At 36.8% G+C, this 15,002-nt stretch overlaps 1 protein-coding gene across 8 annotated transcripts in view; it reads right to left on the bottom strand.

Annotated features, from left to right (window-relative positions):
- LOC127640308 (inositol hexakisphosphate and diphosphoinositol-pentakisphosphate kinase 1-like) overlaps positions 1 to 15,002 on the bottom strand; it is a 50,340-nt gene that overhangs the window by 31,130 nt on the left and 4,208 nt on the right. For 5 of the 8 annotated variants that reach the window (XM_052122765.1, XM_052122766.1, XM_052122767.1 and 2 more), the window contains exons 2-14: positions 11,143 to 11,541; positions 10,434 to 10,626; positions 9,800 to 9,890; positions 9,614 to 9,699; positions 9,266 to 9,420; positions 9,086 to 9,187; positions 8,125 to 8,286; positions 7,913 to 8,034; positions 7,637 to 7,738; positions 7,385 to 7,471; positions 7,230 to 7,305; positions 3,424 to 3,533; positions 736 to 759 (exon numbers count right to left, since the gene is read on the bottom strand). In XM_052122765.1, the coding sequence (XP_051978725.1) occupies positions 736 to 759; positions 3,424 to 3,533; positions 7,230 to 7,305; positions 7,385 to 7,471; positions 7,637 to 7,738; positions 7,913 to 8,034; positions 8,125 to 8,286; positions 9,086 to 9,187; positions 9,266 to 9,420; positions 9,614 to 9,699; positions 9,800 to 9,890; positions 10,434 to 10,626; positions 11,143 to 11,292 (1,460 nt within the window). In that variant the 5' untranslated portion in view covers positions 11,293 to 11,541. The remainder of the gene's footprint in view (positions 1 to 735; positions 760 to 3,423; positions 3,534 to 7,229; positions 7,306 to 7,384; positions 7,472 to 7,636; positions 7,739 to 7,912; positions 8,035 to 8,124; positions 8,287 to 9,085; positions 9,188 to 9,265; positions 9,421 to 9,613; positions 9,700 to 9,799; positions 9,891 to 10,433; positions 10,627 to 11,142; positions 11,542 to 15,002) is intronic. The other 3 variants (XM_052122770.1, XM_052122771.1, XM_052122772.1) reach the window with 1 other exon arrangement.

The following is a 15,002-nucleotide window of genomic DNA, read 5'->3' as shown; positions in this document are numbered from 1 at the left end:
ACAATACAAAGGGCAGGGGACATGGAAATACCATCCCCTCTTAATAAGCATTCTCCCACTGAAAAAACACAGACAGCACACATTGGTCATAGCACAAGGCTCAAACTGCTAGCAGGTGCTCAGTGGTTTCCATGTTTCTGGAAACATGTGTCTGGGTGACCTTCCCAAGCTGACAGGGGTTAATGTATGTCATACTAGGGCTGTATCTAGGGGAATGACAGGCTATGGGTAGAATAAAACATGACAGTCTACAACACTGCAACGTTTTAAAGTTATTCAATACAGCAGACACTGGGCAATTCTAGAAAGATGTTTTCAATTATTTAATGAAAGATCTTTAAAAAAAATAATTTGTTTGGAGATGAAGCATTAAAATGTAGAGTGAATTTACAACCATTTGTTCTGCAGTATTAAGATTGATCATCTCAAACCAAAGCTCTTCCCCAAGCACCTGTTTCCTCAGTTAATCTATAACCCTGAACAACTGATAATGTGTTGATTAGGTGCCTCATTTGAGCTCGGTGAGAGGTGTAAGGAACATGAGAGAATCAGGAGAGATTAGAAACACTTCTAAAATGGCATGCAGACACCACACAGAGGGATCCATCTCCAAAATATGATAAATGTCTGAGCGCTCATTAATATGTCAGTAATTTCCACAAAAAAAAAAATCTCAGGTTAATGAGGGTTATGATCCACTTTGCCTGCTTTCTAAAAAGACATGATGGTGCGCACTGATTATCATTCAGGCTGGATTCCCTTTGGAGAGACCGGCCGAGACACAAAGAGGGACACAGAGAGAGAGAGAGAGAGAGAAAGGGAATGAAGTTAAGAAACTGATCCATATGAGGACATCTAAGGAGTCAAGTTCACACTAGAGTCAGTTACATACAGTCAGCTGTTCATCAAACATCACATGTATTTCTTTACTAGACAGATTAAAGTATCCATGATGGTCATGCCTCAAATAATAGACTTAATAGCAATGTGGTTGAGGATCCTTTGGATTTACCTGGATTTCGGAATAAATTGGTCTTTGATCTGATTTTCATCTAAGTCACAACAATAGACAAACAGCCTAAAAATAAGAATGATACATTTTCACTGTAAACATTCACAGTATAATTTATGTAGATATGACCAATTTATGCAGAAATCAAGGTAAGGGTTCATATACTTTGGCCTGCTGCTGTAAATATTTTGTCTGATTTGATCAAATTTTTTAGCTTCACAGGTTACTCAAAAGTGAAAATTCTCTCATCATTAACTCTCCCTCATGCCATCCCAGATATGTATGACTTTATTTCCTTCTCCAGAACACAAAGATTTTTAGAAGAATATTTCAGCTCTGTAAGTCCATACAATGCAATTGAATGGTGTTCAGACATTTGTAGCTCCAAAGATCACATAAAGGAAGCATAAAAGTAATCAATTTGACTCCAGTGTTTAAATCCATGTCTTCAGAAGCAATATAATAGGTTGAGAAACAGAACAATATTTAAGTCCTTTTTTACTATAAATCTCCACGTCACTTTCACTTTCAGATGTGAATATGAAACTAAACAGACACCACATGTGAATTTCAGATGTAAAGGTGAAAGTGGATATTTAGAGTAATAAAAGGAACACATTTTGATCTGTAAATCAAAAAGTTTGATCACAAACATTACATTACTACATCTATTTTTGGTGGGCTGCTGAAAGCATGAAATTTACTTGCTTTTCCCCGTCTCATACAGCTCAAGCTCGAGCCCACTCGTGTGAAGTTAGAAACAAACTTAGTTCACATCCTTGTTTGACAGACAGTAAAAGACGATGAGACACCCGTTTACTACACTTCACATGCATATCTTGTTCATTCGAGAGCCTGAGTAATCAAAAAAACAAACGGGAACTCTTGATATTGCAGTCTTGCGTAATGGTTATTTTAACAATATTTATTATAGCAATGTGTTAAAAATTATAAAGTGAATTAATTTATAATGCATCATTCATGATTCATCAATCTAAAATGATGCCATTTTTAAAACAGAAGATATAATTTGGTGAATGATTATGAAATTGATTATTAGGTGAATAAATTAATGTAAAAAATTATTTGTAGAAATCAAGGAGCTCTTAAATAGTATTTAAAATATTCTAAAAATGAATTAGTAGTATTTGTATTAATGTACACCTGCTGTGCATGATCATTACAGTGGGTCAGCACTAAGAGAAAAAGTTAATTAGTGTAGTATAAACTTGATAGTGGCTGTCAGGATTGGTATTTTATTTTGCATTGAAAGACTACTTGCCAGAATATGCATCTTTTAATTGTGCTAATTGTCACTCTATGGGGTCTGTTGTAAAAATCCATCAGTAAGATATTTACTTATTACTAACGGGCACACTTTGTGTTGTAAAGACTTAATTTTTCTGAGGCTGTAGAGCAAGCCACATCGCAATAGAGGTGAATGGGAATGCTAACTGATAGGGTACTTTAAAGCTCCTTGGTTTAATCCATGTCTTCTGAAGCGATCCAATCGGTTTTGGGTGAAAACAGTCCAAAATGCGACTTCTTTTTCACTGTATATCTTGCCATTGCAGTCTCTAGGCACAATCATGATTTCAAACTCGATTACACTCCCTAGTGCTTAACACATGGGCGTTTTCCAAACTGCATTTTTACACACTTGAAGGGTACTTCGTGAAGGGGACACATCTCAAAAGCAGGAAAGTAACACATTTTCATAAAGGGCCCTTTCTGAAGACTTTTAGTGAAGGCTACATTTAGACTGTAATGCCATGTTCCCTTCAGAGTGCCCACATCAAGAACTTTATCTATTCATAGTGAGTAGGGCATAGGGATGATCACTTTTGATTGGAATTTGCCCATGAGCTGAGCACTAAATGGTGCTAGGAAGTGTAATCGAGCTTGAAATCATGATCACCAAGGAGACTGTAAATGTAAAGCTGTATAGTGTAAAAGGTGTTACATTTTGATCTTTTCTCACCCAAAACCAAATGGATCACTTCAGAAGAGGAAGTGAGTTGTGCATCAAAATCTGGTCATAATTTACTTGCATTGAATGGACCTACAGAGCTGAGATTTTCTTCAAATATCCTTGTGTTCTGCAGAAGAGTTTAAGTCATAAACTTCTGGGATTGCATGAGTGTGAGTGTGAATAAATGGAGAGAATTTTCATTTTTGGGTCAAAAACCATAATACATGCCTGGGAAATATATTTTTTGTATGACACTGTTCTCTAAAATGTAAAACGAGGACTGAGAATTTTCTGATAAGTGAGCAGAAGATGGAAGGGAGGAAGGAAATTGTGACATCTGAACAATCATGGAGAGTGATCCCAGGGGATGATGGTGTTTGTACATTAGCTGTCCCCAAACTCACAGAGTTGTATATACATTTTTGCATAGCTTACTCACATCTCCAAAACAGTCTTCAGCTGTTCAAGTTTTGATTTCTTCTCCTCGATCTCACAGTCATTGTGCTGGACCAGTTCTGCCAAAAGCTGACGAGCAATGTCCAGCACTTCCTGCCACACATCAAATAGTGTTTTAAGACTTGATAAATTAATTGAAATAAATCGCAACTAATCGCATATATAAATATTTACAATGAAAAGCCCCCAAATAACAATAACTCAATATATAACGATTAAATCATTCAATTTAAATAATTATAAATAAAATTAATCCACATAAAAGTAATCCATATGACACTAGTGGTTAAATCCATATGTTCAGACACGATATGACAGGTGTGGGTGAGAAAAAGATCAATATTGAAGAATTTTTTTATCTTAAAATTCTCCTCCCTACCCAGTAGGGGGCGATATGCATGAAGAATATGAATCACCAAAAACAGAAGAAGGAGAAAGTGAAAGTGAAAATTGACTGAGCATGGAGGATCATTTATAGCAAAAAGGGGCTTAAATTGTTATCTATTTCTCACCACACGTATCATATCGCTTCAGAAGATATGGATTTAACCACTAGGGTTGTCTGGACTACTTTTTGTTGCCCTTATGTGGATATTGGAGCTTCAACATTTTGGCACCTTTGTTTGTGTTAAGCAGATGAAAGAAAGTCATACACATCTGAAATGGCATGAGGGTGAGTAAATTAAGACAGTTTTAGTTTTAGGTTTTCATAGTGACGTATCATCATGACTTAATTAGCTTCTGCTAAGACAATATTTCTGCAGATTATCAAAACACCCCTAAGCCTAAATCAACTGATTAAATGGTTCATTGTCAAACTAAACCCTAAATACGCTTTTGATATGATCATTTATTAGCATTCCTATCTTATTGCATGTGTTCATATCACACAACGATGAATTGAACAATGAAGTATTTGCCCCCTTCCTGATTTCTTCTATTTTTTTACATTTGTCATGATAAATGGTTTTAGATCTTCAAAGGAGATATAACATAAAACAAATGCAACCTGAGAAAACATAAAATACAGTTATTTTTTATTGAAGCAAAAAAGTTATCCTACACCTATATCACCCATGTAAAAAATTAACTGCCCAAATAGCTGGTTGTGCCACCTTTAGCATCAATAACTGCAACCAAATGCTTCCGATAACTGGAGATCAGACTTTCACAACACTGTGGAGGAATTTTTGCCCACTCTTCTTTGCAGAACTGTTTTAGAGGGACTATTGAGAGCATCCTGAGCAGCTGCAGCCTGGTTTGGGACTTGCACTGTTTCGGACCGCAAAGCCCTGCAGAGGATAGTGAGGACAGCTGAGATCATCGGGGTCTGTCTTCCCTCCATCAAAGACATTTACAAAAAAACGCCTCATCCGCAAAGCAACCAGCATTGACCCCACACACCCCTCACACAAACTCTTCTCCCTCCTGTCATCTGGCAAGAGATACCGAAGCATTCGGTCCCTCTCGGCCAGACTGTGTAACAGCTTCTTCCCCCAAGCCATCAGACTCCTCAATACTCAGAGACTGGACTGACACACACACACACACAACTGTACACCATCCAACTTTTGCACATGTCCAGAGTTGCACTTTAATTCATTGTCACATTATACCTGGCTGCTACCTCAATAACTGCTATGTGCATAGAACACTATTTCATAATATGTTATGTTTACATTTGCCATTTTTAGAAAGTGTCATTTTGTACTGGTCGGCGCTGCACTGTCTCTTACTGTGTCTATTGTCCTGTCCTTTTAGTAATTTATTGTACTGTCCTGTACTTTTTGCACACATTTGCACGTGCACTTTATGTAGAAATGTTATTTAATCTGTGTAGTCTCATGTGGTTCTGTGTTTGTCCTATGTTGTTTTTATGTAGCACCATGGTCCTGGAGGAACGTTGTCTCATTTTGCTGTGTACTGTACTAACTGTATATGGTTGAACGACAATAAAAAAAACACTTGACTTGACTTAGTTCAGCAACATTGGAGGATTTTCGAGCATGAACTGCCCTTTTAAGGTCCTGCCACAGCATCTCAATTGGGTTCAAGTCAGAACTTTGTCTAGGCCACTCCAAAACTTTAATTTTGATCATCAAGGTGTGTTTTGGCAAAATTGAGACGAGCCTTAATGTTCTTCTGAGTTTGCCGCGGTTTTCGCCTCGCTACTCTTCCATGGATGGCAATTTTGACCAGTGTCTTTCTGATAGTGGAGTCATGAACACTGACATTTATTGATGAGAGTATGGCCTGCAGTTCCCTGGATGTTGTCCTTGGCTTTTTTGTGACTTCCTAGATGACTTGTTGCTGTGCTCTTGAAGGAATTTTGGAAGGTCGACCACTTCTGGGAAGGGTAACTACTATGTTAAGTTTTCTTCATTTGGAGATATTGGCTCTCACCGTTCTTTGCAGTCCCTGAGACTTTGAAATAGCTTTGTAACCCTTCCCAGACTGATGTATTTCACCTTTTCCCTCATCATTTCTGAAATTTATTTTTAGAATATCATCTTTGGCATAGTTTGCTACTAGCTCTGTTGGACGATATATTGTCCCAGAAATAATTGCGATAAAAGATATTATTGTCATTTTAAGACCATACTATCACACTGATATAATGATAATATAATAGCATAATAATGCAAGTACACACTTTCAAAGAGCAATGAACTTTTAATTCTTAAGAATATTCAGACATTGCAATTGGAATGTAAAAAAAAAATGTAAGTCAGGAAGGCACCTCTCCAACTCCAACTGCGGGTTTTATTACCAGCTCAGAAAATTGGATGGGATGGTAATGTTTTAGATTAGCATTTTTATTACCACTTTTCTTTGCCACTGTTTTGAAACAAAGTTCACATACCAGCTCATTCACTTTAATGGGCACTCCTCTCTCATTCGGCTTAAAGCCAAAATGTTCCCACAATGTCATTCCAGCTTTGGAATGCAGTTTTTAAACCAAGTCCATTTGAACTTATTCTTCCAAACTTTCTGGCTGGAATTATGCAGTTGTTGGGAAAAACACCTTTTAGCCTCAAGTAACACATAATCTTCACCTGTTGATTTCCACTCTGTGTGTGTGGAAGAGCTGCCTTAGCCCCGCCTCCGACACAGAGAGCAGACGAGAGGACAGAATCCGCTTGGCTGGCTAAAATGTTGATGACATCAATTTTTATGTAAACAAAAACGCATGTATACACAATGGGCAATACAGAGGTCAGCGAAAATGATCGAGGTCATGTCCATATATCGTTCGATAAATCGATAACATAATTATCGTGATAGGCCTACTAGTGTGTGAGACCTTTGAGCCAATTTCATGCTGCTGAAAAAGTTTTGAAACAATTTAGTATGAGATATATACAAAAACAGAAGAAATCAAGATGGGGCAAATACTTTTTCACAGCGCTGTACATGCAACCTGACAGAGACAGATCAATCCTGCTAGACATTTTGACCCAGTTGTGCAAATTCCAGTCCCGGAGCCTGGATTGGTCTAAAATGGATAAATCACTTTATTTCTTGCATTCATTCTAGCCATGTACTTTCCTAGTATGCAACTAAAATGTGGTTTTGTACTTGTATTTTTTCTCCCTCGGATTCATCACTTCTACCAATATTATTTTGATTTATACATCTTTGAATGAATGTGCCTGCTAAATAATAAATGTTAAAGCAAGTAGCACATGTCAGTAATGTGTTCAAGCTAACATTACATTTACACCACTTACAATATATAACTGTATGACTTTGTATAATATAGTTATTTTTGTAAACTAGTAGACCTACCTGGAGCTGTTTGGGTGTCTTCAGTTTGAGTTTCCCATTCTTATATCCGCCATATTTTTCAAACAGATCAAAAAATCTGAGAGAAATAGAACACGTGAAAACCAGAGAAATATAAATTATTACAAGGCTACAGACTTACACTGTAAGATACTTACAGGGCATTCCTAACCTCCATCTTCATCTTCTGTTTGGGTGTACGGTCACCATGACGAATTACAGCAATAACACAACGGAGTTCCATCCTTCAGACAACAAAACTTTAATCCTTCATGTGTTCCACTTTACGAACAAAAACACTATAACAATCAGTTTGCTTTTATCTTTGTTTTTAGTAATGCACAATCTACAAAAAAAGAGCTATAAGATTGAAATAAATGTATAACTTTAGGACAGAGTGGAACACCCACATGGTTCCTGAGGTAGTTGGGACGATAGGGATGTCCTCTGCTTCCATGGGGATAGACCAGGGGATGTGGAACTGAGGAGCCAGCTCTCGCATCACCATGTTCCTGAGGGTAAGATATCAATGTAAAAAAGAGCGTTAAAATATCCAAATATTTTTGCAATTGCAACTTCTTAAAAACTGAATGTATATATTAAAAAAAAAATTTTTTATAGGATTATGTTTAAATGCTTGAAATGAGTTACATAGGCAAATATAGAGAAGATGGCAACACACCTACCCCAGGACTTTGGCACAATCATCATAGTACTTCATGGAGTTCTTTACAAAGCTGAATCCATTTACATCACAGACGAAAGAGTGCCCGTTTGCTCGAAGGAGGTCAAAACCACAGACTGTTTGCTGTGTTGGAAAGATGTTATCAAAAAGACACCTTCTGAACATACTTCGTCCATAACTATTGACAATCTATTTTTCATTTAAGAGTTTTACCTTGAACGCAAGACACACTTTTCTGGCCACAAGTTTCTCCATTGCGGTGAGCATCACTGGATAGCGAATCTCCTTCCCTTCACTGTCTCTCTCCACTTTCCCATCTAGAGCAGGAGACTTGCGTGCCTCAGCATGAGCATAATCGGGCCCTACTGTGTAAACCTACAACACCAATCAAAAATTAACAATGAAAATTTGTTGCTTATCCAGCCCTCCTTATAATGTCCATATGCAAATGGCTAGCACCTCCATATAACACACTAAGCATGTTTACATGCATGATCTTACACTGATTTTGCCTAATAACCTGACCTGTTAATGCCATAGAGGCTGTTCACAACTAACCAGTTTTGCATCCATCTGCACTGCTTTCCCATTGTTTTTCTAAGTAAAAATAAGCAAGATGTATGTCTTTGATCTCACAGTTTTTTCAGATTTTTTAGACACTGTTTTGGGTTAAAAAAAAAAGCATGTCAACTTCTTAAAACACATCTCATCTTGTGTTCTGTTTTTCTAGGTTTTTTCAGTGCAAGAACCTGTACAGTCTTAACAGCCATTTATTTTTTATCAGTGTAAGCAAAACATTTATCTGCACACATCAATTTTTGCCCATTATACAGATTTCACGTTGCATGTAAATACTGTTACGGGCATTGAGAGCATGTCTGTTAAATGTTTTGACATCAAAACTGAAAAAAACCAAAAAAACAATACTTTTAAATGTCATAAACACGGTTTTCTTGCATTGTCAGGTGTTTAAAATTAGCTAATTTTGGATAGTTACCAGCACATTGTTGTGCATGTAAATACACTCACTGACATAGAGAGTTAAATATGTAGTCTAGTGCTGTTAGTCATTTAAAATATTTAAACACGATTAATTGCATGATTTTGACAGGGCTTAAATAAAAATAAAAAACGTAAATACCAGGTGTAAACAGAAGTAGAAAAACAGACAAACCTTTACATCTGTGCCATCTGTGGGCATGAATTCCTCATAGATGTAAGACCCAGTCTTTCTTAGGGTACTTTCCGGAGAATACACACTGCTTCGACTGCCAATCTACAGGAAAGAAGCCATGAGTTTAACACCATAAATATCTAAAGTTATTAAGCATATCTGCAACTATACATGTTTTACCTTTCTAAAGAGACGCTGACTGCCCCCTCCAGCTGAGGTTGGATAATAGATGTAGACATTGTGGTCCTCTGCGGAGACGGGTTTCTCCACAAATGGCTTATGAAATACTTCTCCATTCACTTCCACATGGTCCTCACTCTCCACCAGGTTGCACTCTGATGTCGCAAAGAAATCAAAATGTCTCAACCTTACAATCTATCTTTGAGGAACTTAACACGTGTTAAGTCTGCTGATTGCAGTCATTTTTGAACACCACACAAAACAGGAACACATTAATGGGGAATCTGACACCAAGTTATGGTTTAACATGCATTAATATGAGTATAGTGGCAAAATGATGACCTTTACCCTCTGGTCTGTCAGGGTTCCGGTTCAACACTGCATAGCGTGGAAGATCAATGCCCTCTTCCTGTAGAATCCTGTACACTTCCCTCCTAAAAAAAAATAACTATACCAATTAACTCTATAAGATTTTTTGTAAAGGGTTTTCTTATCAAGATTTTTTTTATCCATTTTATTTTACATTATCCACACCTGTCCTGAATGAAATACTGCATGTTGAGGTCGTTGATTAGGAGAGGGTTTCGTAGTTTGGTATAACTCACTGCTTTGTCAAGGGGAAACCCTTCAAGAAGAGACAAAACAATAAAAAAAACTGATACATTCTCAAGATTTCACATTATTATTATACTCCATGAATTTAACTAAACTGAATTACTTTAATTCAAGATAATTTCCATGCTAATGCTGCCTTCAAGTCAATTTTGACTAGTCAAAAAAAACACACTCAAAAAAAAAACAGATGGGTTGGGTCATGTTTCATATTTCTTACTCTCCTTTAAGACAAAGACAGGAAGCTTAGTTTATTTATTTATTTATTTATTTGTAGGCTTTAAGCCTTTACTCCTATAGGACAGTACAATCAGACATGGGGGAGAGAGAGGGGGGAATGGGACATATCCCATTCCGGATTCAAACATGGGTCCATGAGCAAACAGCTCTTACAGCATGTATAAATTGTAGTCAGCATTCCCAATTGCACCTTAATTATGACCAATTATAAACACAATCCTTCCAACATGACTTGAAGTCTGCATAAAGAACATCGAAACAACACGACACATCTAGACATGAAGCTTCTATGGTGGCATGTGAAACTGTGGTGTACCTTTGGAATGGAAGGAAATGAGGCAGTCAACCAGGGGCCACTTCTCCACTGATTCATTGAGAATAACTTCCTCTGGAAAAATCACCACTGTGATGTACTCAAACTTACAGAGCCTCTCCATTATTTCAGTCATTGGTTTGGATTTAGACTTCTTAGTCATGGAACAAATCCCCACCACGATCTGACGCTCTGACTGACAGCAGAGGAAGGGAATATGTGTTAGCTTTGTAACATATTGAGGCTAGATACAGCTTTTGAAATCCAGCTAATGCCTTTATTTAAATGCCATTGACTTCTGCAAACTGTGACTCAATCTGTACCTCACGTTACCTGTAAGAACACTGTAACTAACTAGCAATCCTTAAACAAACTAACATCCAGGTTTCACTTCACTTCATCTGACCATCTATGACACTTTCAACAATAACTACATAAAGTAAAAGTAATGATACTTTTACTTTATGTAGTTCTTGTTGAAATTGTCAAATCAAATTCAATTAAATTAAAAAGTAAAAATTATATTTCTGTTATTTTATTTACTTTTATATTTAATATTTTTATTTTGCAGTCCCTTTCATTTGTTGCAGACTTTCACTGTTATTATCTGTATGTCCATTATATTAGTAGAGCCTGCTGTCAATAAATGTTTAGATTCATTTTTGTTATTGTCAAAAAAAGAATTGCAGCATATCCATAAGGCATTTCTTACCTGATCCTCATCATCCTCCTCATCTCCATAAGGCCCGAAGATGTTTCTCATGTCACTGTCTTCCAGTTCTCTGCTGTCACCATCCTCACAACCAACCAAAAACCTGGGGAGTCCACAGTTACTCATCCCTTGCCTTCTTGACTCTGACATTTCTGTCGAGTCTCTGTCAAACAGTCAAATTCTCAGCACAGCATCTCATGCTGAATCTCAGTGGTGGAACCATTAGATAGATGAGGTGTTAAATCCAGTGAGATGAAGGTCCAGAGATTACTTCCAAGCCAAGGTTGACTTAAATACTGACAAAGATTTTGGTGTCATCCTTCCAAGTGAAAGCCAAGAACAGGTTTTGAGCTCATCCTAAATAATATCATGACAGAATTGCCAACTTCAGGATTCTATCTGCAATAAAAACAAATCCAACATGCAATATTACATTTTGAATGGTAAACAAGAAGGCACTAGTCTTTTAAAATGCACTAAAAGTCAACATGAATCATCCTTAACTTCCATCATGTGGGCCAAACATTTGCACTTGTGTGCATTCAAAGAGTATGTTCTTCTTTAGTTATGCAAGTCCTGTTTACAGTTATAGCAACTTTTCTAGAGCAATGCCTTGGTGTTTCATGCCTTCCAGTGTGCTGAATGCATCGGAAAGAATGCAGTGCAGTCTGTTGGCAACATATCCTGTATATCATTATCATATTTCCATACCCATGCTGATACAGTTCTGTACAGGCCACAGTAGGTTGCTGTAAGGTCATGCTAGCTATGCCTGCTAGCTGTTCCTTTAAAATAAATTGTGCACTGTAGCTCACTCTTAACTATATGCAGAGGCTAGTTTTTACATGGTGAATAAAACTTCCATCAAAATGAGAGGTGCAGTGATACTATTTGGTAGAACTCGTATCGAGCTGATCCTGGGGGTAAATACTCGTACTCTGTTTCGGTGTCATCATTTCATATTTCCCAGTAAGAGTACATTAATTTAATGACGTGATTGCACATGTGTGCATAGTGCTTTTAAGACCAGTTTGAAAACATGAGAAAATTTGTAAAATGTTTAAACTAGGGCTGTCAATTTAACGCATTTTATTAAAAATAAGGCGTTAAAAAAATTAAAGCAATTAATCGCAATGTCACTGGACCGTAATAAGGAAAATTACTGAGAAATGTAAGCTTGTAGTACAACTGTTTAACTCCAGAGGGCAGTAATTGAAATTTCAGCTGTATGAGCAATGCGTAGTTTATACAGTGAAGAAAACAACCATCCAGCAGACAGAACAACACAAACATGCGATACGTTCTTGACAGATCTAGTTTAAACCATTTAAATCTACAACATCAGTTTTATTTATCCATCTTTACTTGATATTAATGGTTTATATCACATCCAAATGCCTTCTCTCTCTCTCTTTCTCACTCATGCTATGATCAGACTCATGCCAGAAACTGCATCTCCAAAAAATTATTTTTAATGTGTAAAGATGAAGCTGGAAAAGGTGTTTGGAGTTACTGTCTGTCACTTTACTTCAGCCCAATAACAACACTGTATAAAGCAATCAAACAGATGTCCAACTCAGTCAGGCTCAAAGCAACAAAACCAAAAGAATAATAAAGCTGCACTTTCCTCTCCTATGTGTTAGCTGGGATACTTTTAAAGGTATGCTACACCCTATTAAAATAGTCCTGAATTGTTATTTTTAAAAACTGAAAATGCTAATATTGACAAAATAAAGATATCAAATGCATATAGAATGGCATACGTTTACAAACACAAAGCTACTTGTATCGGTACTCGTATCGGCCGATACCCAAATCTAGGTACTTGGTACTTGTATCGGCCTTCAAAAATTGGTATCAGTGCACCTCTCATCAAAATATCAAGATATGAAACATTTCATCTGATGTAACCATGTTTTGCAGTTTGTAAGAATACTACAATATAGCAAACACAGTTCATGTGTGACCTAGGCACCAATAATAGCCCCAGACCCCAGGCAGAGGTGAACCTGGGGAGGGTTGAGAGACTTGGATCAAATGTTGCAGTCCATGGCTTTCAAAGATAACTCATCACAGCATGGATGTGTTGACAGGGAACATTAAATTGAGAGGAAGCCGTCACAAGCGACCCAAGGTCAAGGAACACTAATAGAGATAAACTAACTCATAAATAAATGTTACCATCAGTTACAGTTAAAGCTACAAACCAGATCATAGACCAGAATAATTCAAGATAGAATGAAGATATAGCTCTTTTGAATGCTTTTTGATGATCTTAAATTAAAAACAAAGCAGAAGTCTTGGAATATAGCCTAAAGCACCAGTCATATGTACTAATTTTAAGGTGCTTTTTGTTTTGATTGGAGCTTGACAGCCTGTGAGCACTACGAAATGTTAACTGAAACCCCTAATAGGTTGACTTCACTCCACTCAAGTAAACTTGATCCCTCAACTGAATTGAGTAATGGCATCTCCAAAACTTGTGGAATTAAGTTCACTTATCTTAGAATGAATAGAATGAACTATTTGAGATAACTAGATGCAAGTAGTCTAAACTAAGATTTACTAAATATTGATGTTTCTACTTAATCGTTTTAGTTGAATCGATTCAAATTTAGATCACACAACTTAAATAAAGATTATAACTGATTCAACACAAATCATTAAGTAAAATGATTTCCCCACAGAAATGCATCTATTCCTGTACTTCAGTTGCACATGCACAAAGAGAACTGAGATAGAGTTAACAGGGTCCAACTTGAACAAAGGGGACACAGATCACCCTAATGGTGTCATCTCATGAAACAACTATTTGCAACAAAACATAGATAATATTACCATCCATCCATCCATCCATCCATCGTCAACCGCTTATCCTGTTACAGAGTCGCGGGGGGCTGGAGCCTATCCCAGCTAACATTGGGCGAAAGGCGGGAGATAATATTACAAAAGAGCTAAAACCTCTATAAATTCTTAATAGCGACTATTAAAAAGGCCCCATATGTTTCCTTTGACCAAACAATATGTATGTAAGTATTAACACAGGTAGGTCAAATGTTTGAGTTATAAACACTACAGTCTATAGGTTAAGATAAATAAGTTCAATGAACATATAGGTATTTGAGATATACACCCAAAACTTGACATTTCATGTAATGTTTAATTAATGCAGCTTGATTTTTCCAGTAATGACAACATTATTGTTTACAGTGCTGTAAAATGTAGAAGATGGGTTTGGAAAAACATGACGGTGAGTAAATAATGACAGAATATAATTTTTTGAATGAAATATACCTTTAACATGCACTTCACTCATCTAAAACCAAGACAAATTTCAGAAAATAAATTCTGTCAAATATCACACGTGTGTATCATCCACCGGAAAACACAGTCCGATATTTCTGCAGAGCCTGGCCTGTGTTTAGCAATCTAGTTTAAGTGTTAATCAAACATGTCAAAGACACCAGGTATTCAAGTATGCAGCATTCTATATACATTATGAAAATGTCTAACATGTTTAAAAAAAAAAAATTGCCTTTATTTGACAACTTTAGTAATGTTTATGTCTGAAGGAATCTTTGATTTCTGCTGCCTTGGATCAGAGCCAGTTAAGGCAATGTCTTACGGTACTGGAAACAGACCGGAGACCAAAATATATCAGCAACATATGCCAACATGATCTCGTTCCCGTGATGATGAATCCATCATAACACGTTTTCAGAGAGGTGTAGAGACAGGACTCAAATGCAGAGGAAACATTTCAATAGGATTTATTTACAAGCAAAAAATTCCTTTTCAAACTAAGCAAGCCTAGGCAACAGTTTCCCCGACACGCGGGCAGAAACGAGGAATGCCTCCTC

Source organism: Xyrauchen texanus, chromosome 49 (assembly GCF_025860055.1).
Source record: "Xyrauchen texanus isolate HMW12.3.18 chromosome 49, RBS_HiC_50CHRs, whole genome shotgun sequence".
Lineage (NCBI taxonomy): Eukaryota > Metazoa > Chordata > Actinopteri > Cypriniformes > Catostomidae > Xyrauchen > Xyrauchen texanus.
The sequence above is the reverse complement of the archived record's forward strand: the minus strand, read 5'-3'. Positions and strand labels throughout refer to the sequence as shown.